The sequence below is a fragment of the Lissotriton helveticus genome, chromosome 1_1 (assembly GCF_964261635.1).
Source record: "Lissotriton helveticus chromosome 1_1, aLisHel1.1, whole genome shotgun sequence".
Classification (NCBI taxonomy): domain Eukaryota; kingdom Metazoa; phylum Chordata; class Amphibia; order Caudata; family Salamandridae; genus Lissotriton; species Lissotriton helveticus.
Window position 1 is genome coordinate 640,377,601 of NC_136057.1, and position 25,017 is coordinate 640,402,617.

The 25,017-nt window shown below is 46.7% G+C and overlaps 2 protein-coding genes across 2 annotated transcripts in view; both read left to right on the forward strand.

The window, feature by feature from the left end:
• The window catches only part of OPTN (optineurin), a 592,249-nt gene that overhangs the window by 261,047 nt on the left and 306,185 nt on the right, over positions 1-25,017 (forward strand). The window contains exon 7 of the mRNA XM_078674172.1: positions 11,523-11,616. Coding sequence (XP_078530298.1) covers positions 11,523-11,616 — 94 coding nt within the window. The remainder of the gene's footprint in view (positions 1-11,522; positions 11,617-25,017) is intronic.
• Positions 13,434-15,024, forward strand: LOC144758005 (uncharacterized). The gene is made up of 2 exons (XM_078646432.1): positions 13,434-13,574; positions 14,272-15,024. The coding sequence occupies exons 1-2, from the start codon at positions 13,434-13,436 to the stop codon at positions 15,022-15,024; spliced, it is 894 nt and encodes a 297-aa protein (XP_078502558.1).

The window sequence follows — 25,017 nt, forward strand, 5'->3', positions numbered from 1 at the left end:
TCCAAGCTAGAGGCATTTTGTGTAAGGAGCTGCGGCTGGCTGGAGACTGCGGGCTTTGCAAAGAGTTAACAGTGTGTATGTTTGCTGAGGTGGGCGTTCAACTCTCTGGTGTCCACAGATGTGACTCCGGGTCCGTGGGAGTAACTATGTGGTGCTTCCAGCGCAGATGTGTCAGGGTAGAAGCACCGCAGCGCTCTTTCTCGTCCCCAAACCCACCTCTCTTTCTTCCACGCCCCCTCACCCTCCTTTGCTCTTTTCTTTCTTCCTCCCTTTGTGCCTTTTCTCTTTCTCTCTTCTATCTTCACTCATTGTTTGTCATCTCACTCCTTTCACCCAATGCACTCCTTTAGATACTCACCTTCTCACTTCCTCTGTCTTCGCGTCTATAACTCTTTCCCCTCTCCTGTCCAACCGCTCTCCATCCCTCCCCCACTAATACAACAGGTTAAAAGTTCGATTGTTTATGATAAGAAAATAACTCGACTTCCTTGCACACATAAACAGTCACTATAGACTAAGTTCACACTCTCTTAGTTCACAGTCTCTTAATTTGAAATTGAGAGCCTTTGCAGCGCTTTGAAACCTGCTAACTATAAAAGTCGGCACTAGATACAGAAATAAACATGGCGAGGACGGGCAGCATCCCAAGCTGTGGGCGAGCCTGCACCTCGCTTACCTGAGGCTTGCAGCAACCAGGAAGGGGAACTGGCGGCGACGAGGCTGCTCTGACTTCTTAAGAAGTGGGTGGGTCACGTGACCGCACTGAGGCAACACTTTTTGGCTAAAGGGAAGCCGTGGTTGCTTCACTTTGGGGTGTCCTTAGGGTACAGCCCCCCAATGTTGCAACCGAGAGTTATACGCTTTAGTGAGTGTTCATTGGTTTATGAGGGCTTGAAGATGAGGCTGCCGATAGCTCTTGAAATGTGGCCAAAATATTACAAATGCATGACTAATGCTCTTCTCCAAGGATGCTTTTAGGCGCTACAATCTGCTTAGGGTGCGTTGTCATGTAGAGGCCAGGCAGAGGAGGTACTAGGTAAATGAGGTAGATTTCTCAATCACTTTGGTAAATGAGGTAGATTTCTCAATCACTTTATGATTTGCGACCATCAGACACACCATTCTATTGGCCTAAAATGCTTTTGGGGTGACCATGGAGTATTTATCGAACATATGTGCTTCCTGGACACCCTCAACCCCTCACCCTCACTCACCCTCAACCCCTCACCCTCACTCACCCTCACCCACCCTCAACCCCTCACCCTCACTCACCTCTCAAACCCCTCACCATCACTCACCCTCAACCCCTCACCCTCACCCTCACTCACACTCACCCACCCTCACCCTCACCCTCACTCACCCTCACCCACCCTCAACCCCTCACCCTCACTCACCCTCACCCCTCACCCTCACCCCCTCACCCTCACTCACCCTCAACCCCTCACCCTCACTCACCCTCAACCCCTCACCCTCACTCACCCTTCAACCCCTCACCCTCACTCACCCTCAACCCCTCACCCTCACTCACCCTCAACCCTCACCCTCACTCACCCTCAACCCCTCACCCTCACTCACCCTCACCCCTCACCCTCAACCCCTCACCCTCACCCTCACTCACCCTCACCCCTCACTCACCCTCACCCACCCTCAACCCCTCACCCTCTCACCCTCACTCACCCTCACTCACCCTCACTCACCCTCACTCACCCCTCACTCACCCTCACTCACCCTCACTCACCCTCACTCACCCTCACTCACCCTCACTCACCCTCACTCACCCTCACTCACCCTCAACCCCTCACCCTCACTCACCCTCAACCCCTCACTCACCCTCACCCTCACTCACCCTCACCCTCACTCAGCGCAACCACAGCATCTTCACTAAATATATTTAATAAACTTTAAGCTATTGGCAATATAAAATAAAATCCATTTTATTTACGTATTAATTATTAATTGTTTTTTTAAGCCATTGATTTTTTTTATATCAATACATATAAGTCACATATAAGTCCCGTTAATACAAAACATGTTGCTTTACAAATGCTAGAGGTGTCACATTTACAAAAATTATAACTATTGGCTTTGTAAAGAAGAAAGCTATTAATTTAGCTATTTAGAAAAAACAACACATAAATAAAAAACAAAAAAATAAATAACACCTATAGCTCAAACTTTACTACTGCGAGACCTATTGCATTTCCAATGCTTGTATTATTTGATAACCCCAGCAGTTGGCAAAGTTAAATTCAAATAAGAGGAGAAAAAAGCAACCAGAAGAGCAATACCTTGTATGGAGTTAGTATGGGCTCTCTTAGGATCTCACGAACCAGGACTTAGGGGGATGGCCCAGCCCAGCCTTCTCCGGCCTTTGACGGGCGCAGAGGGGCCCGCCCAGGCACGCCCGCACGAGTTCCATGCTGCGGGCCCCCGAGGCCACTTTAATGCGCCGCCTGGCACGAGAGATCCACGTTGGCGCCTCCTGGCGCTTGCTGTGCTTGGGACTCTGGGCAATGCAGTCCCAAAGGCAAAGTGCCGGCATGCAGGTGGTCCCGTGGGACAAAGTGACGACGTGCGGTGCTTCTGTCAATGTGGGCTCTTGATTCATTTTTTAGCGTATAACACAATTTAAGATAGGCTCACAGGCTGCTTACGGTCTGTCTCCAGAGGTTGAACTCGAGCAGATTGGGGCTGGAGAGGTGTGACGTGGAAGATTGAACACTCGTTGATATGTTCCTTTAATGACGTTGTTGATTATTTTGTCTGCTGTACCTTTCAGGGCCTCAATGCCAAACATGTTCAGCAGGCATGGCTTGGATGAGTGGTTGGAGAGACATTCCTTCTGAAGAGTTCTTTAAGGTGCAAAAGGCAGAAGTTGGTGTATTAGTTCTCCTCTGTATCGCATTGCACAGTTTATTAAAAGCACCTCTGGAGTCGAAGATTACTCCTATGTATTTGTACTCCAGCACAGGTTCGAGGTCTGAGCCTTCTAAGTGGAAAATCGGTGGAGGGGTTTTTCTGGTGGTTACTGGCATTGTTTTTGTTTTTATTGAGATTTACTCCAAGCCTATGTTTGCAGCATGCAAGGCAGTTGCGTTAATTATTCGTGTGTAGTCTGACCTTGGTGTAGCTAATCAGGACAACATTATCGGAATACAGCATGGATATGGCGTTGAGGCCACACAGCACAGAGGAATGAGAGTTAACACTGTTAAGTGCAGTTGTCAGCTCAGCTATATACGAGCTGGAAAGAAATGGAGCCAAGATTAATCCTTGTTTAAGGCCTTTGTTCCTAGGTGTTTTCTTCGATACCACTGTGCCAGTGCCCAGCCTTACCCTTGTTCACATGTCTGAGTACAGCAGTTGTATAGCTTTTAAGAGAGAAGGAGAGATTCCCAAGCACTGTAGTTTGCACCACAAGATGTTACATTGCACCACATCAAAGAGCTAGTGAAAGCCCACCTTACAAAGGTGAAGGTTTAAGGAGTGACGCCTTGCTTGATCGATTAACAGGGCAAGCATTACGATGTTAGTGGTTGTGCCGGTTTTCTTAATGAACCCAGTATGGTTCACTGGAACCAATGAGCCTGCCTCATCCCCGTCAGTCAATTCAGTGAGCAGTAGTTTGCAAAAGTATTTTGCCTCCATGTCCAGTAGGGCAATCAATGGATAGTTGGAGGGAAGTGATTTTTTCCCCAGCTGTGAAGATTGGAGCTATGATTAATACCGGTCAGCTGTCTGGGATAACCTGGTTGGTGAGAACATATTTGTACAATATTGACCGATGTTTGGCCCAATATTGGGCGTTCTGATTGAAAATCAATTGTGGTAAACCGCTGCGACCTGGGGCGCCATCACGAAGTCGGCCAGTTATTATTTTCTCCACCTCGCCCAATGATATTTGAGTGCTAAGATGAAACGCCTCCAGTTTTAAAGGCCCTGTTTTCAGGAGCCCAGGTGATGACTTTCGGCCCCCATACATTTCCTGGATGTAGTAACTGTCTTCCAAGATGTCCAAGGATGAGGGGGACGGCCGAAGGCCTTTGGTGTGGTTCACAAGCCGCCAGAATTCTCTAGCGTCATTTATTCTGGAGGCTGAGAAAACTTTACACCAATACCGGTCTCCTTCGAATTTGGCTTGCTGCCATGTGGCTTTTATGTTCAGACCTCTCAGTTTGGGGAGGGGCACACTCAGTAAGGTCAAGTTTGAACTATCACGAAGTAACTGTGGTGCGTGATTCAGCTTCTTTTTAGCTGTCATGAGTTGAGCTGAAATCCTCCTGGCCCAGACGCTACTGGGCAGTGGCAGTTAATGCCCTCCCAGGGTTGGGCTGGTTCCTCCACCAGGAGCACTGAGAGCTGGGCCCACTGGTCCAAAGGGTCAGTAGTTAAGTTACATGACAGTTCCCATTTGAGGCTGGCATCTGTTCCATCCTCTCGATTGATCAAATTGACCAATGAATCCTTCTATAGTTAATGATAAAAATTATACCTATGTCTGGTGGGGCCTGGTCATGCATTTGGCAATGCAGTCTTAGAAGAATCCTTTGAGGTTGGTGGTCGCTTTCCAGCTGACATCCCAGTTTGTAATGTATAGCCATGGGAAATAGGGCGAGGGACACAATAGTGGAATTGATAATTGATTTGGATTTTGTCAAGTGAAAGGTAGGCTGAGCAGGAATGTCTGGGTTAATGCGACCGTTCAAGGCTTTCAGGCCCAGATGCTCCACATCTTTTACAAATAATTGCCCACTTGTGCCCTTTCTCTGCATACATGCCTGAAAGGAATGAATATGCCATATCTGGTTATGTGTTTCCACTACTTGTTGTAGCCTGCACTAAGCTCATGTTGCAGTCACCGGTCATAAAGATGAGCAAACCTGGGTTTACAGTTGTTTGAGCAGTGATGAATGGCATTAGTATGTTGACTATTTCTTGCTTCTTAGTAGTCAAGGGATGGATGTAAACATTCAGAATCAACAGAGGAGGAGCACTAGTTGGGGAGCATTCCCAGAATTTTACGGCTTGAAAGTTAGGACGGTCGATTTGGATCTCTTCTATTTGGTGTTGAGATTTCCCACTACATAGATGGCAAGGCCCCCAGCAGGGCCACCCAGCATGCAAGTTTTGCATGCCGGTTTGCTATAACCCAAGAATGCTGGAAGTTCTAGAGCCTCTAGGGACCAGATCACTGGAATATCACCACGTATTACAGTCTATTGTAGCATAAAAAGTGCTCATCCTCAGTTTTGCTTGATAATCCCTTTATGTTGCATGCATAGATTGGAAAACATTCCTTAAGGAGCCATTCAGCTGAGCCATTGCACTGTCCATACTTCCTGTACCTATGAGGATCTGGTAGCAAGGCACTTAGGAGCCAAGCCAGTCAGTTGTGGCATGGCAAAATTGACTGTGGAAGTTCGTCCTCTTCATGGCCAGTTGTCTAGGTGCCTTGACCACATGTAGTTGAAACTGAGTGGTTCCAAGCGGCTCTGAAGACTGACGTTAGATGGATTCGCTCGTTGGCATCTGGCCCCTTAGTTAGATCGTGCATACCTAGTCTCACTTAATAACCTAGTGGGAAGTGGCCTTTACCAGGGCTATGCAGTGTTAGAAATTGGGGATAGGCTTAAACCTACTGGCGGGAGATCTTGATGACCCATTTAGCAAAAAGCCTGCTTCTCCGCACACACCTGCTCCACTGGCTGGGCAGTTTTCCAGGTGATGACTGCGGCTTCTTCCATGCCAGGTTTGAGGAGCTCAAGAAGGTTACTGAATGAATGCCAGATGACTTAATGTGCCTTAAAGAAGGGATTTCTTGTGTCATACGTATCTTTGTACCTCAGTTGATTTTATAAAATGTTCCCCTCGATTTGTTTTTTGGTGTAAAAATGAGATTACCAGGTTCTTCATGAGGGTTATCGGTCTTCAGAGTTTACTTCTTTATAGCCAGTGTGCTTAGAGCTGCAGAAGGTTGTTGTTTTATGATGATCTGGTGGATAGCTCTCATGTCATTGCCTGTGATGGAGGAGAGGCTCTGTGATGGGTAATTTGGTTGCTGGCTTGGCACCTGGCCATCCCTATAAATTGTTCGGAAGAATCCACCATGAGGAGTGGAAATGTCCACGTTGGCCATGCTGAGAGTCTTCTAGATTGGCTTTGGTGGTCGCTGAGAAAGTTCCCTCTCCTGTGTTCGTTACATGGGCTATGTTGTGCAATTGTATTTCCCAAATGCTGAAGAAGGTACTAAGTGGGTATTGGACGTGGTGCAGCTTGAGGGAATGGTTTAGAGTTATTAGTTTCTTTATCAGTTTTTGTTCTGCTGAGCGATTCCACTGCTTCTCTCAGGTCATTGACTACTTTGAAAGGCTTAGTGAGTGGTCTGAAGATGGATCCTTGATTGATTTGTGTGTGTAACGAGCCTTTGACGTTTTGTTTGTTGTGAGATTTTCTAAGCCTTTTTTTTGCTGTCTTTTCGTAGATTGTGTAGTTCCTGATGGTTGTACATTTACAAGACCAGCACTAGGAGCAAGCTTACTGGTAAAAGGCTGAGTAATTGTGCTGATTTGGTAGCCGTTGATCAATCGTCTGCCAGAGCCAGGGAGAAGGCGAGATAGTGGAGAGCTGAGAAATTAAGCCTTCCTGCTGAATAATGTTTATGCTGCTCTGTAGATCGATGTTTCCTAAGTCTCCCCTTGGGTGCGGACCGGCATTAGCGCTTGCTGAGATTGACTGGCAGAGTTCTACGGCTTGTGTGTTTGTGTTCCTCTGTTGTCTGACATTGATTTGGTGGCTTAATCGCGGAAGCTCATTAAGGGAGCAATTATTGATTTGGTGGCTTAATCGCTGAAGCTCATTAAGGGAGCAATTAGCAGACCTTATAAGCATAGGGTTTTGTGAGGCTCTGGTTTCAACTGCAGCTTTATGTCTTTTAGTACCATAGCAAAAGTGCCCAGGAGTATGCCAGCTTCTCAAGGACCAGATCATGTGTGCAGAATGGAACTAGTTGGACTGTGTTGGCTTGAGCGCGCTGTATCAATGAGTTTAGCGCTCCAATGTTTGAGTCAGTGGCCTTAACATAGACGGCATGGTGTTGGGTAGGCCCACTGCAGGTTTAGCTTGCTGAACTGGTGTGTTAAGGCAGTTACAACAAACTGAAATGCGCAAAGCAAGACATCCCAGGCATCTCTTGTCTCGCCTTCTTTCTGAGGTTGTCCTAGCTGCAGCTGTTTAAAGAAATGTCAGGAGTCACTGATAGATGTGAGCCTTCTGAGAGCCTCTTTATGACTGAGACCTCCGGAATCTCCGCCTGCGATGAAGGTAAAGCCTCTTCTGGCATTTCCTTGGAGAGGGGTCTCCTTCTTGACTCGTTGAAAGCTGCTGTGTTGTTGGCGTACTGAATGCTCTGAGAGCCACATTGTTGAAGCTATTACAGATTTGTTGTTTTCTTGCTTATAGAAGGAAGGAATCAGGTGTTTGTGGGATAAAAGATGGTAGCCCTCAGCAACCACCTGAAGGCTCTTCCTTTTATCAAGAGGTTCAGTGGTGACGTAAGCCGTTAGTGGAGTCTGTGGGGAGGATCTGCCAGAGACCTTTTGCTCCAACCAGCAGGCTTCCGGGGGGGGGGGGAAACTGCAATCAGGCCTTCTTGGGGGCCACTCCAAGAATTTGGAATTCTCTCCCGCCCGACATCAGAAGACTTCCGTCTTTTTAGCACGCTTTAAAAAGGAGCCCAGAACGTTCCTAATGGGCAAATTCCTCGCATAACGATCACATTACAATCACCTCAGCGACCTGTTCCACCCACCACTTGGGCATTATCCATGGCTTTTACGGATGAAACCTACCCTGCTCTCCTGGGCTCCCACCCAAGAGTTGAGAATTTAGACTGCTTGCTTCTCCTTGTATCATGTATTTTCTTATTTTACCCAATGGGTACCCTTCCCTCCTAATTCTTTTGTATACCACCCTTCAATCCTCTAAAGCGCTCTGATACCCTCACGGGTCTGGTCCGGGTTCTATAAAACTTTAAAATAAATAAATAAATGATGCCATGGGTACTTTGATCCGTGTCATTTGGCAGGTAGCACACCACTCCTACTCCCCTAGTCAGGTAGTAGACCACTGGTAATTGAAGGCAAGGGAAAGCATGAGGCGACCTCTACATGTCATAGTAAAAGAGGAGTGTGGGGATGCAGACAACCGGCTGCCCTAGGCTGGGAGACTGTTAAATATCTATTATGCAGGGCAAAACATAAGCAACAACGCAGCACTCCAAGACAAGCCGCCTAAACCTGCCCTGGTTCCAGAGGTCTCAGGGCTTCTTAGGGTCCAGACTCAAAACTTGCCTCGTTTAGGCTCAATTTTAGCTAAGGTGGGACAGAAGAAAGGCACCCTGAGGAGGCGCGTACTGAGGAGTGTGAAGTGCGGACGGGCCATCCCATCCGTAGGAGCAAACCACACCGGCCGCTTCCGCACCTTACGGAGAGGACCGTGGCCCTAAGGCCTTACCTCCACCCTGTTGCTGCCAGTCAGGCGCTAGTACCTGGTCCTCGCTGGTTCTCGTAGCACTGGCTTAAACTCCGGTTCCGGCTCCAACTCAGCTTTGTCCTGGTTTGGATTCAGGCTCTGGAGCTGCGTCCCGATGGGTCTGTGGACTGGGCTGCGAGGTTAGGGGACCAAGACTTAACGGCCTGTCCCTAGTGCCAGACCAGGGGAGCCGTGAGCCAAGATGCTAGGACCCTCTGCGGAGCCGCTTTAGAGCCAGCACGGCTGCTGCTTCTCGTTTCTTGCTGTGTGCATCTGACGTCGGCAAGTAGCATGTAGTCCAACTAGTCCGATTAGGATATATATTGGACAAGAGTCCAAGGAATTGAGGGGCCACCATACCGCAACACCATTTACATACCATGCTACCTTAATTTTGCTCTTTGGGAAAGGGAACTTCAGTTTGAAATGCAGAATGGGGTCATTCCTGTTGACCGCTCTAGGTGAGCTACAAGCCATCAAGGATGAGAACAAGCAAGCAGGGCTTCTACTATTAGATTGTTCAATCTCACTAATCTACCTGTTTTGGTCAGCCACTTAAGCAGCTCTGCATTGGTTTGGGGATGTATTCAGGCAGTTTTACTCCTACCATTCTGTTCTGCCATGTTTCTGGTCAAATGCAGTGTTAAATAGGGTGTGGCTTTCTCTCCCCCATGCTATTTATTCTTCATCTCCAACCCTGGAAGGGTGGGAGAGAAGTCTGTGTGCTCTTATTGTTTTAACACTTTCTTCTATGTCATTAACACTCAGCTAAAATTGGATTGTTAGTCGACTGCCTCAATTAGCCGTCATTTAAGTGAATGGCAAAAAGACTGATCTGATCTTGATTATTGTAAAGAATGTCACTTACTGGTTGACCAGGCTTTGGTAGGTTAACCAGTCCTTGGGTGTATTGCCTTATGTCTGCAAGACGAAGAATCTGTGCATACTGTTTGACCAAGAACTTGCGTTTGATGTACAGTTGCAAAAGGTGGGTTTGGCGTACATCTTCACATTAACACTTCTGCAGAAAAAATTACCTTTAACTTCCGCAGATGAGCATGTTGTGGTTGTGTGCATTCTTTCATGCCTAGATTAAGGAGGCACTCTTTATCTTGGGCTTCTATATTTGCAGGTGAAAATGCTGCATAGACTGCATAACTTGGCTGTGAGCCATGTTTGTGGATTACATAAGCTTGATCATGTCTCTTCAGCTTGCAGCTTGACCTACTAACTTATCCAATTCATGTTTTTAATGTGCACTTAGCAGCTGTAGTACAGCACCGGTAACAGCACTCTTTCTGGCTCCAGTGATATGCCCCACACAGTTTCAAGCTACAATGGTTATTGTTACTATTCAATGCAGAAAACAGAATATTCAAAGGAAGACACGCACGCAGTCCACAAATTCCATCACTAAATCAATTCATGGACTTTGTAATCCAATTTAAAAGCATCTTTTATTATTCATTTCATTGATAAAATCACCCAACGCATTTGGTTCCTTTATGCGTTGGAATTTCTTCAGAGCTAATTATGTGTTCACAAAGCACAGTGTTTCCATTAGTGTATTGTGCAGTTAATCAAAGTCCAGTACATACTCGATAATCCGGTAAAGGTGCTCGGAGTCTGGTACTCCTAAATATACTCTATCTAGCCTAAACTTTTTAATTTTGTTCACCAGGTCTTTTGTAGGCCTGCCCAACATCAGTCTCCAATTTGATGGATCTGTGTCAGTTTGGATTGTTCTGACTCTTTTAAAACCATAGCTGTCACTAGATCCCTATGGAGAGGTATCAGTGCAACAACATTCTAGCTTGAGGGGCTGCATGAAAAACAGCTGAGAGAACTTTAGGAGTGATTTTTGCCCTCTGGATAGATTTTTCTTAGCTTGCTGAGACATCAAGGTTCTCAGGAACAGCTGTAAGGTACGTCGTACAAAACAGGCCAAGAAGGGAATGCAAAAATGAGTTTGAGTAAAGGGCAGACTGATATAACCAGGCTTACCAGGTGTAAGGGAGGATGGTATAGTAATTTTTGAACCCTAGGTTGCCAGAAGGCCAGCAGGTTACAAGCTAAAAAAGCAAACAGTAAGTAGGATACGACAAGTACCAAGGAGAACAAATAGGAATCAATGAGAGAAATTAAAAGGGATTGCTTTGCACACAGGAACAGATAGGGTCGAAAATGAAAAAGGGGGTATGGGAGACGCAAATGCATATAAAGTGGAGACCAACAACATCTAAATGACACTTGGCAAGATATCTGCCCCATTCTGTAATGGTCTTCAGTACTAGCTCAGCGGTTTTTGCCCTGGAAGTGCTCAGACTATACTTAGGTGAAGCTCTTGATAAAATTGTTTTGTGATGTTTTAGTGTCAATGTGAGATTAGGCTCTGCTACCCCTCTTAATCAAGATTTCTAGTGGCAGTATCTCTTCAAGTGCATGTGCCACAGTATAAATATAATACATTTAAAAAGTATATGTGAATGGCTAATACTGCTTCTTCAAGGGTGTTACCCGCCAAGGGAGTTCTATGAACTCTTTCTTACAAGCTATATGTGCATTTTCTGTTAGTGCATCCAATCAGACCTCTCAACACAGTCTTTACAACAAAGAACACATACACCTAAAACAAGGAAGATATATTGGTTTTTCCAGTGTTTGTTTCCATTTGAGAGAGAAACAGCAGAATATGTGTCTGGAGATGCTAACTGCTGCAACAGGTACTGAGAGTCTGTGGTACACCCACTCTGTACACCAAAAGTTTGCTATCCAGTGTGGCCATTTTAATTGTTACTGATTTTGGACTTAGGCGCTCCAAAGAAACAATTGTACCCGTCAGCCTAGTAATAGCAAGCCGTGTTATAAGTGTTAAAAATGTTCATAGGACACAGACCTACAGTTATTCGTTGATTTGCTAACTATGTATGTGAAAGGTGCATGGAATTTGTCTTTTTTAAAGATGGCAAAAGTTAACTTCAATATTCTTTCAGATTAGCAGAAATACAGAAGAAAGTGTGTAATGTTACTGAGAAGAACACCCAGACAGAGGAAGAAGAGAAGAAAGAGGATACCAAAGAAAATAATGTAGGTGCAGTTTGGAGAGAATATAACACAGTGAGAGCCTGCTAGAGTCAGCAATTTTTGTCTAGTTCTGTATCAGCAACACCTAGTGAAAAATATAAGCCATATTCAACCCTATAGTGGAATTGTATAATTATTTATAATTTATTTACACTATTTATTTAATGCAGCATTAGCCACTGGAGTTCTGTACTCAGAAAAGTATAAGGACATAAAATATCATAACATTAATAGCATAAGTGTACAGGTACCATAAAGAACTGGAAGGGCTCAGGGCAGCTATGTGTGGTGGAGCTTTAGAAGGTGCATTTTGAGCACTTTATAGGCCCCCAAGGGCATTGATCTTCCCAGTTCCCAAGCCCTCGGTGCCTGCTCCCAAGTCGCTTAACTTTGTCCTTGTCAGCGCATACCCAGAAGCTGGGGGGTAGGATCCAACACTTTCTCCCTGGGTGGCAATCCTTCACATCCAGTGCACAGTTGATCACTTAGCAAGTCTATGCCCTGCCATTCCTTTCTCGCCCATCCTCTCACATCAGGGTGACTTTTAGAGGAGCACCTTTCCATCATGCAGCAAGTGGTGTGACTTTCCAAGTAGATGTCAATAGAGTTCCAGTATCGGAGATCTGGATTAGTTCTTACTCCCACTATTTACTCATGCTGAAGAAAGAGGGAGGCCTTGGTCCTATTTTAGAGGTTTGTCCTCTGAATGGAGAAGGACCAATTCAACATCCTCAAGTTGGCCCAGGTTATGCCTACCCTGAATCCAGTCTATTTAATGGTGGCGTTGTACCAGCAGGATGCGTTTTTTCATATGGCTATCCTGCAGTACCACAGATGTTACCCTTTGTTCACAGTAGGCTAGGAGCATTTTCAATTTGCCATGCTCCCCTTCAGCCTCACCAGCACCTCTTTGGTGTTCTCGAAAGCTATGGCGGCAGTCGCTGCCTATCTTCAGAGTATGAGGGTAACAGTTTGTTCGTGGCATATGAGCTGCAGCTCTTACACTGTGCATTAGATTGCCACCTGGTGTTGGGCTCGGATGATTGCATGTTGTTGTCATCTTGGAAGAAGTCTTTGTAGTCACGAGATAGGTGACTCCTCCCTTGGACGATAGAGCGCATGGGCATTGGCTCCATCCTTAGATTGCTTTTTTCCGCCACTGGGTTCGGATGCAACTTTTCCACTCCGGTTCGAAAATCGACTTTTCAAAGACTTCGATGCGCAAAACTTTCTAAAAACAAACTTTAACTTCAATATACATAGACTCACGTCACCACTTCGATTCCGGTCGTCGACGCGGGCCGTCGGGCCTACCCACACAGTGAGGCCGACACCTCATGGAAAGGACACCATTCAGAAAATGCCCCGGGTGTGGAGCAAAATTTCCACACAGCGACCATCACGAGGTGTGTAACCTGTGTTTATCACCTGAACACGACGAGTCGAGCTGCACAGCTTGTACGTCCTTTCGATCCAAGAAGACCATTCGAGATCGAAGGGCCCGTCGACGCGACATGCAGAGATAAGCTCCGGAACCGGTGGATATCTTCGACGAAGGTCCATGTGTCCCCTAGGAAGATTCCGATGATCTACAGTTCGTATCTGAGGCAGACAACTCCGATGACTTCATACCATCAGGTCAACGTGTGAGTACGACTGCCCCTACCCCAGCCCAACCACCTAAACCAAAGGCTAAGGTCAAAACTCCACCTTTGGGGCCCAGTCGAGACCGAGACATTGCTTAGAAAGCCCCGCCATCGAGCCCGGCTACAAAGAAAATATTAAAGCCTTCCGGTAGCTCCTTACCGAGCAAACCACACATGCCGATACGACCAGCTGCCTCGGCACTGAAACCGAAAGCAGTCCTGGTTCCGAAGTCTTCTGTGCCAAAACCCAGAAAACCTGCTTCTGACGTCTCCAAGCCCTTAAACCAGGCCTCAACTCTGAAGAAGATCGCTTCGGTGCCGAAATGTACGCCACAGGACTATACAACAACTCCTAAGGCTAAAGACAAACAGAAACCAGGCCCGGAGCCAAAAGAATCGGTGCCGAAAGCATTTTCTGAAGAAGAAGAGCTTTTCAGACCTGATACTCTGCAAAAGAGGATATACATAGACCCAGAAACAGGACATGTTTCCACCACACCACACAGGAAGAGGAAGTCAGATACAGCACCTACACCTCCAGTGCCTGTCAAGAAGGACTCTGCCACATCTCCTATGCACCCTTCTTCTCCTGTATCTCCCTCTCCTGCTTTCCCTTTAAACATTTCACCTCAAAATTCTCCTCTTCATTCTCCACAACATACACCTCCTCAGGAAGCTGATGATGATCAGTATAGCATGGGGGAGGGAAAGACCCAGATAACCCTTTTCCCTACCCAACAGGTTCACCAGACTGGGAGTATCCAAACCCACAGGATATACCAAATATTCCTGACCCACACATATATCCATCTAAACCTTCTCCCCCAGAAGACAATATTGGGTTTGGACAATTAATCCATAGGGCTGCCATTTATCACAATGTCGCCATGCATTCAGATGAGGCAGAAGAGGACACTTGTGAACAATCCCAAAAATCTGTGCAAATACTGCCAATGATTAAAGGAGTTATTAAACATGCCCCAGAAGTGTTTAAAGATCCTGTATGGGCTAGAATCATAAACTCAAGGATAGAAAAAAGTACAGAGCAGCTCCTGGGGATCCAGCTTACATTAAGGGACAGTTATCCTTAGACTCCCTAGTAGTTTCAAACGCTAGGAAAAGGGCAAACTCACAAGCATCAGGAGAAGCACCACCTCCTGATAAAGAGTCCAAAATCATAGATGCTTCAGAGAAAAGAATAGCTGCCCAAGCTAGTAATGCATGGCACATTGCTAACACACAGGCCCTCCTAGCAAGATATGACAGGGCTCACTATGAACAGCTAGAGAAGTTCTTACAACATCTACCTGATCAATATAAGGCACAAGCAGATGACCCCATACAAGAGGGTAAACGTATATCTAATGCCTCCATTAAATGTGCACTAGATGCAGCTGACACTGCATCCAGGGCAATAAACACCAGTGTCCTTCTTAGACGTCACGCGTGGCTACGCATTTCAGGATTTAAGCAAGAGGTACAAACTACTGTCTTAAATCAACCATTCAACCAACAACAGTTGTTTGGTCCAGAAGTAGACACAGCTCTGGAAAAAATGAAAAAAGACACTGATACAACCAAGTCTATGGGTACTTTGCAGTCCACCCAAGCAAGAGGCTCCTTTCGTCGCTCCTTTTACAGAGGAGGCTCCAAACAAGCTGGAGCAGACAATTCAGCTTCCTTTAAAACTAATACACAAGCATCCTCTAATAAAGGATACTATAGAGGAGGCTACAGAAGCAATAACAATAAGGGAAGAGGTTGAGGTAACAACAACAATCGATCCTCTTCCACCACTAAACAGTCGGTGACTTCCTTCAGCTCCCCCAACAGCATACCACTCCTGTAGGGGGAGATTAACACAGTTCCTACCTGTCTGGAATTCCATCACAACAGACAAGTGGGTAAGACATATTATCCAGTATGGTTACTGCCTAGAGCTTACAGCTACTCCTCCAAATATACCACCCAGACAGCGGCCAATATCCACAGAACATCTAACGCTGCTCCAACAAGAGGTTCTCTCATTGCTACAAAAAGATGCAATAGAGCTAGTTCCATTGCAACATCAAGGAACAAGGATCTACTCACTCTACTTCCTAATACCCAAAAATGATGGGACACTAAGACCAATTCTAGATTTGCGGCCTCTAAATCTGTATATACACTCAGATAATTTTCACATGACCACTTTACAGCAAGTGCTCCCATTAGTGCAACAAGGCGATTTCCTTACTACATTAGATCTCAAAGACGCCTACTTTCACATTCCCATACATCCTTCTCACAGGAAGTATCTCAGGTTTGTGCTAGAAGGACAACACTATCAATTTAAAGTCCTTCCATTCCGGGTAACAACAGCACCAAGAGTGTTCACAAAGTGCTTAGCAGTAGTAGCGGCACATCTCAGAAGACAACAGATCCATGTCTTCCCATACTTAGACGATTGGCTCATAAAGGCCAAGTCATTCAACCAGTGTGTTCAACACATATCTCAAACAATTCAGACACTGCACAACTTGGGGTTTACAATAAACCACACCAAGTCACATCTACAGCCCTCTCATGTACATCAATAACTAGGGGCTACCATAAACACCAGTACAGCTCTAGCTTATCCCAGTCCAGCCAGGATACAGAGAATTCAAACCTTAATCTCAAGGTTTCAAAACCAACACTCTCTCCCAGCCAGAGTGTTCATGCAACTAATAGGCATGATGGCATCTTGCATTTTTATTGTACCATATGCAAGACTGCAAATGCGTCCATTGCAGGAATGTCTAGCACATCAGTGGAATCAGGCACAAGGACAACTGATGGACCTGGTGTTGGTGGACAACCGCACACATCGCTCTCTGCAGTGGTGGAACACCAAAAACTTGTCCAGAGGGCGGCTGTTCCTCGAGCCTGTTCCACAAATAGTACTGACAACAGACGCATCCCTGACAGAATGGGGAGCACATCTGCTCCACCACACAACTCAGGGAAGATGGACTGCTCAACAAAAAATGCTTCACATCTATCACCTAGAGTTGCTGGCTATTTTCCTGGCACTAAAGTCCTTCCAAGTACACATACAAAACAAAGCTGTCTAGATCCGGACGGACAACATGACAGCCATGTACTACATACAGAAACAAGGAGGCACACACTCGCTGCAACTGTCCCAGCTCGCACAAAACATTTGGAGATGGGCCATTCCACAATAGATATACCTGCTTGCAGAACACCTTCCAGGCGTTCACAATCAGATAGCCGATCTGTTAAGTCGCCAGACACAACAGATTCACGAATGGGAACTACATCTGCAAGTTCTTTAACCATACTTTCACAAGTGGGGTCATCCAGACATAGACCTGTTTGCCACCCACGAAAACGCAAAATGCCCAACCTTCGCCGCCAGGTTTCCACCACCGTTGTCCAAGGGCAATGCAATATGGATGAACTGGTCAGGCAGATTTGCTTACGCTTTTCCGCCAACCCCACTAATACCACTAGTGGTACGCAAGCTGAGACAACAGTCTCTCAAAGTGATCCTGGTAGCTCCCACATAGGCAAGCCAACCGTGGTTCACCGCACTGCTAGAACTCTCTAGTTCCACACCAAAGACTGTCTCTGACACCATCAATGCTAACGCAGATCCATGGAGACATCAGGCATCCAGATCCAAGTCAACTGAATCTGGCGATCTGGCTCCTGAAGTCTTAGAGTTTGGTTACCTTAACCTGCCACCAGACTGTATGAATATCATTAAAGAAGCCAGAAGACCTACTACCTGAGATTGCTATGCTGCAAATGGAAGAGAGTTGCCATTTACTGCACTAACAATCAAATTGATCCTCTGGATGCTTCCATCCAAAATATCATCTGTTACCTTCTCCATTTACAAAGATGTAATCTAGCATATTCATCTATATGTTTACATCTTGCAGCCATTGCAGCATATCTACAAAACAGACAACATATGTCGTTATTTAGAGTACCTGCAATCAAAGCTTTTATGGAAGGATTAAAAAGAATCATTCCTCCTAGGTTACCACCATCTGCAGTGTGGAACCTAAACATTGTACTTGCAAGGCTCATGGGGCCCCCTTTTGAACCTTTACATAAGTGTGAACTGCAATTTCCTTATTGCTATTACCTCTCTTAGAAGAGTTAGTGAGATTCAAGCTTTCACTATACAACCATTTTTACAATTACACCGTAACAAGGTGGTTCTACGGACTAATCCTAAATTCCTTCCTAAAGTAATCACTCCTTTTCATCCAAATCAATCAGTAGAGTTACCAGTGTTTTTTCAAAACCCAGACTCTGTAGCAGAAAGAGCTCTACATACACTAGATGTGAAAAGAGCTCTTCTCTACTACATTGATGGGACCAAATCCTTTCGTAAAACAAAGCAACTGTTTGTAGCTTTCTCTCCACCACATAAAGGCAACCCCATTTCAAAATCAGGAATTGCAAGATGGATTGTTAAATGTATACAAATATGCAATCACAAGGCAAAACGCACATTAACAGTTCCTCCTAGAGTGCACTCCACATGCAAACTAGGAGCCTCCATGGCTTTCTTAGGGAACATTCCCCTAGAAGACATCTGCAAGGCAGCAACAGGGTCTACAACACACACCTTCACTAAACACTATTGTGTTGATGTGCAAGCTAAGCAGCAAGCTGCAGTAGGCCAAGCTGTCCTCAAAACCCTCTTTCAAACTACTGCAACAGATACAGGTGACCACCGCTAGGAAAGACACTGATGTACAATCGATGCACAGTGTAAGATCTGCAGCTCTTATGCCTCGAACGGAAAATGCTACTTACCAGTATGTATCTGTTCTTGGCATGTAGAGCTGCAGATTCTTACACGCACTTCCGCCTCCCAGGGGCCTGTATCTGTTCCAGTTCTATCTTAATTAGATATACACGCATGGACATCCTTTCTTCTTTCTACAAACTCCATCATTTCCCATCATGGCTAAAAACAATCTAAGGACGGAGCCGATACCCATGCGCACTATCGTCCAAGGGAGGAGTCCCCTATCTCGTGACTACAAAGACTTCTTCCAAGACGACAACAACATGCAATCATCCGAGCCCAACACCAGGTGGCGATCTAATGCACAGTGTAAGAATCTGCAGCTCTACATGCCAAGAACAGATCCATACTGAAAAGTAGCATTTTCCCTCCCCACCTTGATGACTGGCTGTTGAAGGCAGGCTCGCTCCAGTAATTTGGGGACTACCTCCTGATGACAGTAAACCTCCTGACATCGTTGTAGATCTCGATCAATATGCCAAAGTAGCACATGACAGAGACTTCCTTTCATAGGTGCTGTCTTATATATGACTCATTTCTGTGCATTCTCTAATTCGCAGTGAGTCCAGGACATTTGGGCTGTGTTTCTTTTGTTTCAGCCCAAGTCCTTGGTTTCCATGAGAGCGGTTCCGAGGTTTCTTGGCTCATTAGCCTGCTTTATCCTTCTTGTCGACTATGCCAGATGGTAGATGCGGGCTCTGTAATGGAATCTCAGACGGCCCAGCATCTTGGAAACCTGTTGGATTGCATATAGGTTTCTGGCAAGTCTGCAAGAAATCTGCAGTGGTGACTGCTCAACCACTGAAGGACCACCAGCAGACCCCTCTACATTTCCCACCCAGAGCTGATAGTGCAACAAGTAGGGTGGAGTGGGATCCTGAGCGAGAGGCTCTGCATCTCTGGAATTTGGTAGGATGTCAGAGCATCTCCCTGGAACCACCTGCTGGGATATTTAAATACCAGGGCAGACGAGCTCAACCAATGGCACCTGGCAGATTATGAATGGCAGTTGTACCCTGAAGTGGCACAGAGCATAATTTACCACTGTCGAGAATGTGCAGTGTCAAAACATTTGCATGTTTGATTACCGAGGAAGGCTCTCTCTGGCAGGCACATACCAACTAAAGTGGAACATAGGTCTCCTATACGCCTTTCCATCTTTGCGTCTCCTCCCTCGAGTTCTGAAGATTAGGAATTACCTGACCAAAGACATCCTAATGGCTCTAGATTGAGTCAGCAAGACTTCTTCCTGTTGTGCCCAGACTGGTCTCTGAGGTCTGCTAGTTTCCCTGCTTGGGGAGGTAACACCTCCCAGGCAAGACCACTTGCCCTGGCGCACCAGCATGTGCCTGCCTGCAGAGTCCAGAGAATCCTATAAAGAGGAAGAGTGTCTGGAGGGAGGTCAGGGGAACCTTGAAGCGAAGTGCGAGGTTCACTGTTCTGCTAAGGAGTGCCGCACTGATCGAACCATTGTCTGGTGGCATCCCAAGTCTGTGACCCCGTAAGCCAGAGGGGGCTGGCTTGAAGTAAAGTGTTGGCACACTGATCATGCCACTGCCCTGTACAGCCCAAAGTTGGGGACCCTTTATTCCAGAAGGGGCCACCATGGAGTGAAGCGCTGCCACACAGATCGGGCTGTTGCTCATGTGCTGCCCCAAGTTGGTGACCCCGTATGCCAGGAGGAGCAGCGGTGATGTTAGCGGTCCCGCAATGATTGGGATTTTGCATGTGAGCTGCACAAGTTGGTTATCCTGCATGCCAGAGTGGGCCACTGTGCGAGAAGTGCTCCACTCTAGGGGTTACCATGAAGCGCAAGGAATTTCACCCTGGTGTGCCACTGCGAAGAGTGCGGGCCATCACCCTAGTGCAGCGTGCGACCATGCAGAGCTGCAGGTTCGGACCTGTGCACCGAGCGCACCGACTCGAACCTAGGAAACCAGGTAACTGAATAGAACATGCCATTGGGATCGGAGGAACTTACTACATCAGCGAAGGAGTGTCATGGACCATCAGAAACTGTACCGGCAGTGACGCGATGACAGCTCCTTACCAGCACCCTCTCCAGTCTACTACAAAGCTGGAATGCTGAAAGTTACGGGGTCTTCCGTACTGCCACACCAGCGGGAGAGGGTAAGACATGATCGACTGCCCTCAGAGCCCTGGCAGAGCTTGTTCTGAATGATAGGGTTACAGCGCTGGTGCACTTTGACTTCTAAAAAATTAATTGTAGGACCTCTAAGACTCAAACTTACAACTGAGGCCTAACCTGAATGTTGCCTCACGTAATTGGGGATTGAACATCACCAGTACATAGGAAATGGAACTCAGGACCTTGCATGAACAGTGCTAGAAAAGCCAACCTAAAGAAGATTTATTGTTTAGGTGTCCTATTTCACTCCTTGTTCGTACAGAATTACTACTTTTGTCATAAAAGAGAGTATCTGGCTTGACATTCATTTATTGGGATTGCTGTATGTATTTTCAGTTTTGTGACCATGCACACGTTTCGGCTCCCCACTGACAGTCAAGTGCTGAAAGGATCGCATTGGCCCAGTTGCTCAGAACCCATAGTAGGTCGGCCCAGGGACTTCAGGAGTAAATAGCTTCAGCCCCCATGGTTGGGCCCGGTAACACTTGCTTGACCCGTGGCCTTCTATGAGAGGTTCTGACCAGTTTGTAAAAGATTTGACACACATGTTCCCTTTCAAACTGTTTGTGGTGCCACTGAAGGGCCTTCATTTTCTTCTGATTTTCCTCATGTGCACTCCCTTTGAGCCAATGCCCAGCTGATCGTTGTTTCTTTTTTCTTTTTTTGGAGACCTTTATTAAAAAACTCCACATTTATTACAATTCGGCATTCTGCCTACAACCACTATGGGACCGGCATAGCATCATCACTATCATTGAAAAATGTTCGTATGAGGGGGTAGGGGAGTACACAGCAAGCCGCCTACAACCCATCCGGGTCAGCCGCGTCAGGTGGAGTGTTGGATTGTGTAAGCATAGATAGCGAAGCAGTCAAAGGTCATATTTCTTTTTTTAACAACATTAACCAGAACAGTTAGGGCATACATTTCGTACCAGTTCCACCTCTGAAAAGGCGTGTGCCATCATCAAATAAGGTAAGCAAAATAAGCGTGTATAGTGGGCAGTTCCTGACCTATTGATAAATAGAGGCTATGGCCTCATAATAAGCAAGTTGTGCGCGGCTGAAGGGGGGGGTCTCCTCAGCGTGTTAATAATGCTGCCCCCGGGGCATCTACAGCGTCATCTACTGCGTGCTCCAGTAAATAAGATTTCAGCGGGACCCAAGTGTCTCATGGGCGCGATGAGGGGGGTAGAAGTTCTGCATACATATGCAGCTGTTCTTGACAATAGATAAGACCACGGAGCCAATCCTTAAATTTGGGCGCCCTCCCCCACTTGCAAGCTATTTTTCATTTAGCTATATGGAGCGCTATGGAGGTGTATTTACGCGTTTTTGCAGCAATAGGTTCAGTGTAGCCTAACAAGGCAGTGAATGGGTCCAAGGGGACGTGTAGGCCTGTCATGTTATCTAGAGCGGCGAGCTCTTCCACCCAGTAACGTTGTATGGGCAGGCAGTCCCAGGCCAGGTGTCTAAAGTCGGCCCCCTCCTGTCCGCAGCGATCGCATCGGTCGTTGTCTCGTAGCCTCAGCCGACACAGACGCGCTGGTGTGTAGTATAAGCGGTGTATGCATTTGTAGTGTATAATTCGGAATCTACTACTAGCAGATATTTCCCCGGTCTGTGTGTAACAGTAAGTCCACTGTTCTTCGGTGATGGGGTGGCCCAGCTCCTCCTCCCATCTGCTTTGAGCTGCAGTTGGCTCATATTCCCTATTAGTCTGTACGGATCGGTATAGTTTCGAGAGGACGTGTGCGGGGGCCTCCTGCTGTAACAGCGCGTGTAGAGGGGGCATTACTCGAGGCTCCAGGGGAAAGCTGGGAGTGGCGGCCTTGACGTCCTGTCGGAGTCTAATGTAATAAAAGCGTTCTAGGGGAGTGGGGGGTAATCTGTTAAAAACATTTGTCACTGGTGCTAAACGTCCCTTTGGTATACAGGCTTCCCCATGTATGCAATGATAGTTTGCGGAGGAGCTAGCGGCACCCGCCTTCCTGTGTGACCGGCAGGTCCTGTCGCCCAAATAGGGGCAAGAGAGGAGAATACAGTAGTGCATAGTCAATTTGGCTAGGTCGTGCCATGCGCTAACGGTGCACTGCACGGTAGTGGATGCAGTGTGTCTGGGGATTGTCAGGACGCTGAGATAGGCTGTGCTGGGGATAGGGTGCATGTAGCCATTTTCAATCGCCAGATGAGGCATGAAGGGGGAGGTTTCATCCAATACGCAGCATAGTGTACTTGAGGGCAGTTAAAATACAGTTCGATGTTTGGTATCGAAAGGCTGCCTGCCTGAAAAGGGCGTGTAAGAACCTCCCATTTTATCCTAGCCTGTTTCCCTCCCCACACTAATCGAATAAGTTGAGTCTTGACGGCAGAGAAAAAATGGCGGCTGGGAGCGTATGGAATGTTTACAAATAAGTACAGTAGTTTGGGCAGAATCACCATTTTGATCAATGCTGCTCTTTCCGCCATGGAAATAGGTAGGGCTATCCACTTCGTAATTTTGTCAGTAATGGATACCAGTGTTCTCCCGTAATTAGCAGTCATGAGTTCATCGCGGGTTCTGGACACTGTGATGCCTAGGTAAGTGAGAGTGCCTTTGCACCATTTAAGAGGAAAGTCCGGTATAAATCTTGTGGTGGAGTCAATGAGGGGGTAGATCTGGGATTTGGTCCAATTTATATTGACCCCGGAGAGTTGCCCAAAAAGTGTAAATAATCGCAGTATGGGGTTCAAGCTGACCTCAGGGCGACGCAAGTATAGGGTGATATTATCTGCGTACAGAGATATCAGGATCTGCCGTTCAGGGTATACGATGCCGTGATCGCGGTGGCGTTGCCTTATTTTCACAGCGAGAGGCTCAATGGCCAGGCAAACAAAAGAGGGGAAAGGCGACATCCCTGTCTGGTACCTCTCGCCAGAGGGAAGGAGGAGGAGCGCAGGCCATTTACCATGACAGTGGCTCGGAGCCCAGTATATAGTAGAATAATCCATTTTAGAAACAGGGGGGGGGAACCCATGTGCACCAAGACATAGGAGAGATAATCCCATTCCAGGGAGTCAAATGCCTTAGTGGCATCGACAAATATGGCAGCCGCGTCCTCCGCTGCGTCTATATCTTGGAGCAAGGCGAACAGTGTCCTCAGGTTATGAGCTGTACTCCTAGTCGGGACAAATCCCAACTGGTCGGGAAGGACGAGCATCAGCATCAGAGGGCTAATAAGGTTAGCGATCAATTTGGCTAGGATTTTAGCATCCACATTGATGAGAGAGCGGGGTCTGTACGAATCGAGTTGCGTTGGCTGTTTACCGGGTTTCGGCAAAGAGATGATAAGAGCCTCTCGCATTGTGCACGGTAAAATTCCATTCTCGCGAGCCTCCTCGTGCACGTGCCTAAGCACCGGGATAATAAGATGTTTATACATTTTATAAAATTCTGCCGGGAGGCCGTCCGGCCCCGGGGCCTTACCAGATTGCAGTTGCATAATAGCCGTGATGATCTCATCATCCTCATGATGGGCTAGCAGGAAGTTCCTCTGCCCATTCCCCAGCCAGGCAATGGCCGTGTCTACAAAGAAAGTCTCAAAGTCAGCTGGAGCGTGACGCTGAGAGGAGTACAGCCTCTTATAAAATTGTTTAAATGTTGACAGTTGATGTATGACGTTACAACGCATGCTTTTACCACGCATGCCTTTACAACGCAGGTTTTACAACGCAAGTCGATACAACGACTTGCGTTGGGGGCCGCTGGATAGTGAATAGTTTAATTTACTATTCCAACTCCAGTCCCCGTGGATAGTAGGGAAGATGTTGGATAGTAAATTAAACTATTCCCTATCCTAGAGCGCCCCCCAGCGCAATGCGTTGTAATAACTTGCATTGTAAAAGTTGCGTCGTAATGGTAGTGCGCTGTAAAAGTTGCGTTGTAAAGGATGTTCCCCGTTGACAGTATGTCCAAGGAGTTCCTATGTGTAAGGCCATCCTCGTCTTCTATTTCTAGCACAATATTGTTATGGCATGGAGCGCGGACCGTGGAGGCCAGTGCCCTCCCCAGTCTTTCTCCTTCCCCATATTGCCGAGCTTTGTGGTATTTCCCTTTGAATTTACACTCCCGCTCTGCAGTTACCTGGTAGAATGCGTAAGTGCACCTGTTTCGAGGGGGAGGGTGCCGACTGGAGATCGGACTCAGCGTGTTTGGGTTGTGTATCAATGGTGTGTAGCCTATTTCGGATATCCCTCAGTACTCCACTGCCTTTTGCCAAACAGATACCTCGTATAGTGACCTTGAAAGCCTCCCAAATAGTAGAGTATAAAGGGAAGGAACCAACATTGTGGAGGAAGAAATCTGAAATTTCCTGTTCCACTTCATTTTTAAAAACGGGATCTAAGCGAGATTGCGGATTTAGGCGCCATGCTAAGAATGGGGGCTCCTCATGTGGCGGGGTGAGGGTCAATAATACGGGGGAGTGATCTGAGTATGTGTGTGATCAATAAGAAGTGTGTCCTGTCCAAGTTGCCATTTCCCTGTCGACTAGCCAATAGTCAATGCGCGACCATGAAGCGTGAGCCGAGGAGTAGCAAGATCCCAGCCGTGTAGATGAGTGGTGTGTCCTCCAAGGGTCAACAAGTCCGTGTTCCTCTACTATTTCTTTGAGGGTACGCTGCGCGGCTGTGTAATGGGTGATTGCAGGTGTGACCTGTCTAAGCTAGGGTGAATCGTGACATTGAAATCACCCCCCCATATCAAGTGCGTAGAATCTGTCTTGTATCTTACCCCATAGCACCCTAAAAAATTCTGG

Bases quoted from the DNA above. Each gene is read 5' to 3' on its own strand.
- LOC144758005 (XM_078646432.1), top strand. From the start codon at position 13,434: ATGCCGATACGACCAGCTGCCTCGGCACTGAAACCGAAAGCAGTCCTG. The intron at 13,575-14,271 runs GTGCCGAAATGT...TGTATGGGCTAG, and splicing joins CTCTGAAGAAGATCGCTTCG to AATCATAAACTCAAGGATAG.